Source organism: Opisthorchis viverrini (genome assembly GCF_000715545.1).
Source record: "Opisthorchis viverrini unplaced genomic scaffold opera_v5_110, whole genome shotgun sequence".
Classification (NCBI taxonomy): Eukaryota; Metazoa; Platyhelminthes; class Trematoda; order Opisthorchiida; family Opisthorchiidae; genus Opisthorchis; species Opisthorchis viverrini.
In genome coordinates, this window is record NW_008751760.1 from 1,450,945 (window position 1) to 1,452,158 (window position 1,214).

Sequence of the window (1,214 nt, forward strand, 5' to 3'; positions counted from 1 at the left end):
CGTATTTTTTGCAGGAACGCGTCGACTAATTGGCCCGGTTCTTGTTTGGTAGTAGCCAGCACGTGGCGGGAAAGCACTTCATTTTGGTTTAATGTGGATACTGCCAGGTTGCCCAAGACTAGATGGGAAATCGAGAGGCGGAAGTCGGGTTAAAACCACTAACCTTCCGGTCGGTAAATTCGCGCTCTACCTACTGAGCCATCTTGCTCCCTTGAACAGAGCGGGTGTAAGGAAGCAACATAATGACATCTGAGTAGATACACTCGGAAACTACTTTTACAGTCCACCTTTCTGTTTAAAGCCAGGTAACTAAATAATAATCGTTCAGTTGCAAAACCGTTCGGTGCCCAGCTGGCACGCCGAACGAAGGAAGCACCACGGATAAGATAGTGCCAGGTTGCCCAAGCCTAGACAGGGGAAATCGAGATGCAGAGGTCGAGGTCGAATTACAAACCTCCTGGTCGGTAAATTCGCACCATGACCAACCAGCCTTCCCGCCCTTTAAAGACCAGGAGTCCGGATTGGCGGTAACAGCTGGACTGTTGTTCGAAGTACTTTGCCCACGAGTCCAAACGTTCTCCCAGATATTGGGAAGCCACTTTAATCTCTGAAAATTTTGCTCAAGCGGCTTCCGGTGACCACTGAGACAAATGAATTGGGACATACTGCGGACGTTTTCGGAATTTTCTAAATCTTCAATTTATTCTGTGTTTCGAGTCCACAAAGCGTGGCGGTCTACATGGAGACTCAGTTCCACCTGGCGTTGGATGATGCGTCGGGTGGGGTGCTGTGACAGGGGGATCTGTTGCCGGGCCTCCAGCAAAGACAAAGCCTCGTCAGAGATCCAATGTTTAAATGAAGTTGGCTAGGTTTAATCGTAAACGGAATTTCCGACCTAGAGTAGCACTTTGAGCAGACGTTACCAGTGGCCGTTAATATCCATTATCAGACCATCCGGTAGACCCTCTGATACCTCCGTCTGACTTCTGGTTCCACTATCTTCTTAATGGCTAAGTGAGGTGTGTGCGTTTTGCTTAGACGTTAAAAGCGCAATGAAGACAGCAGCACGTGGCCAGAATCCACTTTAGCGTTCTAGGATGAGCGGTAGGCGGTGATTACTGTCACCACCGATAACTGACGACGACGTGGTCTATTTGGATACGGTGTCGACCGATTTCCACTGTTCCGGAAACCGGTACTGCAAAGGAACACTC

At 49.1% G+C, this 1,214-nt stretch overlaps 1 protein-coding gene across 1 annotated transcript in view; it reads right to left on the minus strand.

Moving 5' to 3' along the window:
* Positions 1–202, minus strand: part of T265_05510 (hypothetical protein) — a gene marked incomplete at both ends in the record, with an annotated part of 23,899 nt that extends 23,697 nt beyond the window's left edge. The window contains one exon of the mRNA XM_009170532.1: positions 195–202. Coding sequence (XP_009168796.1) covers positions 195–202 — 8 coding nt within the window. The remainder of the gene's footprint in view (positions 1–194) is intronic.
* Between the last annotated feature and the right edge of the window lie 1,012 nt (positions 203–1,214).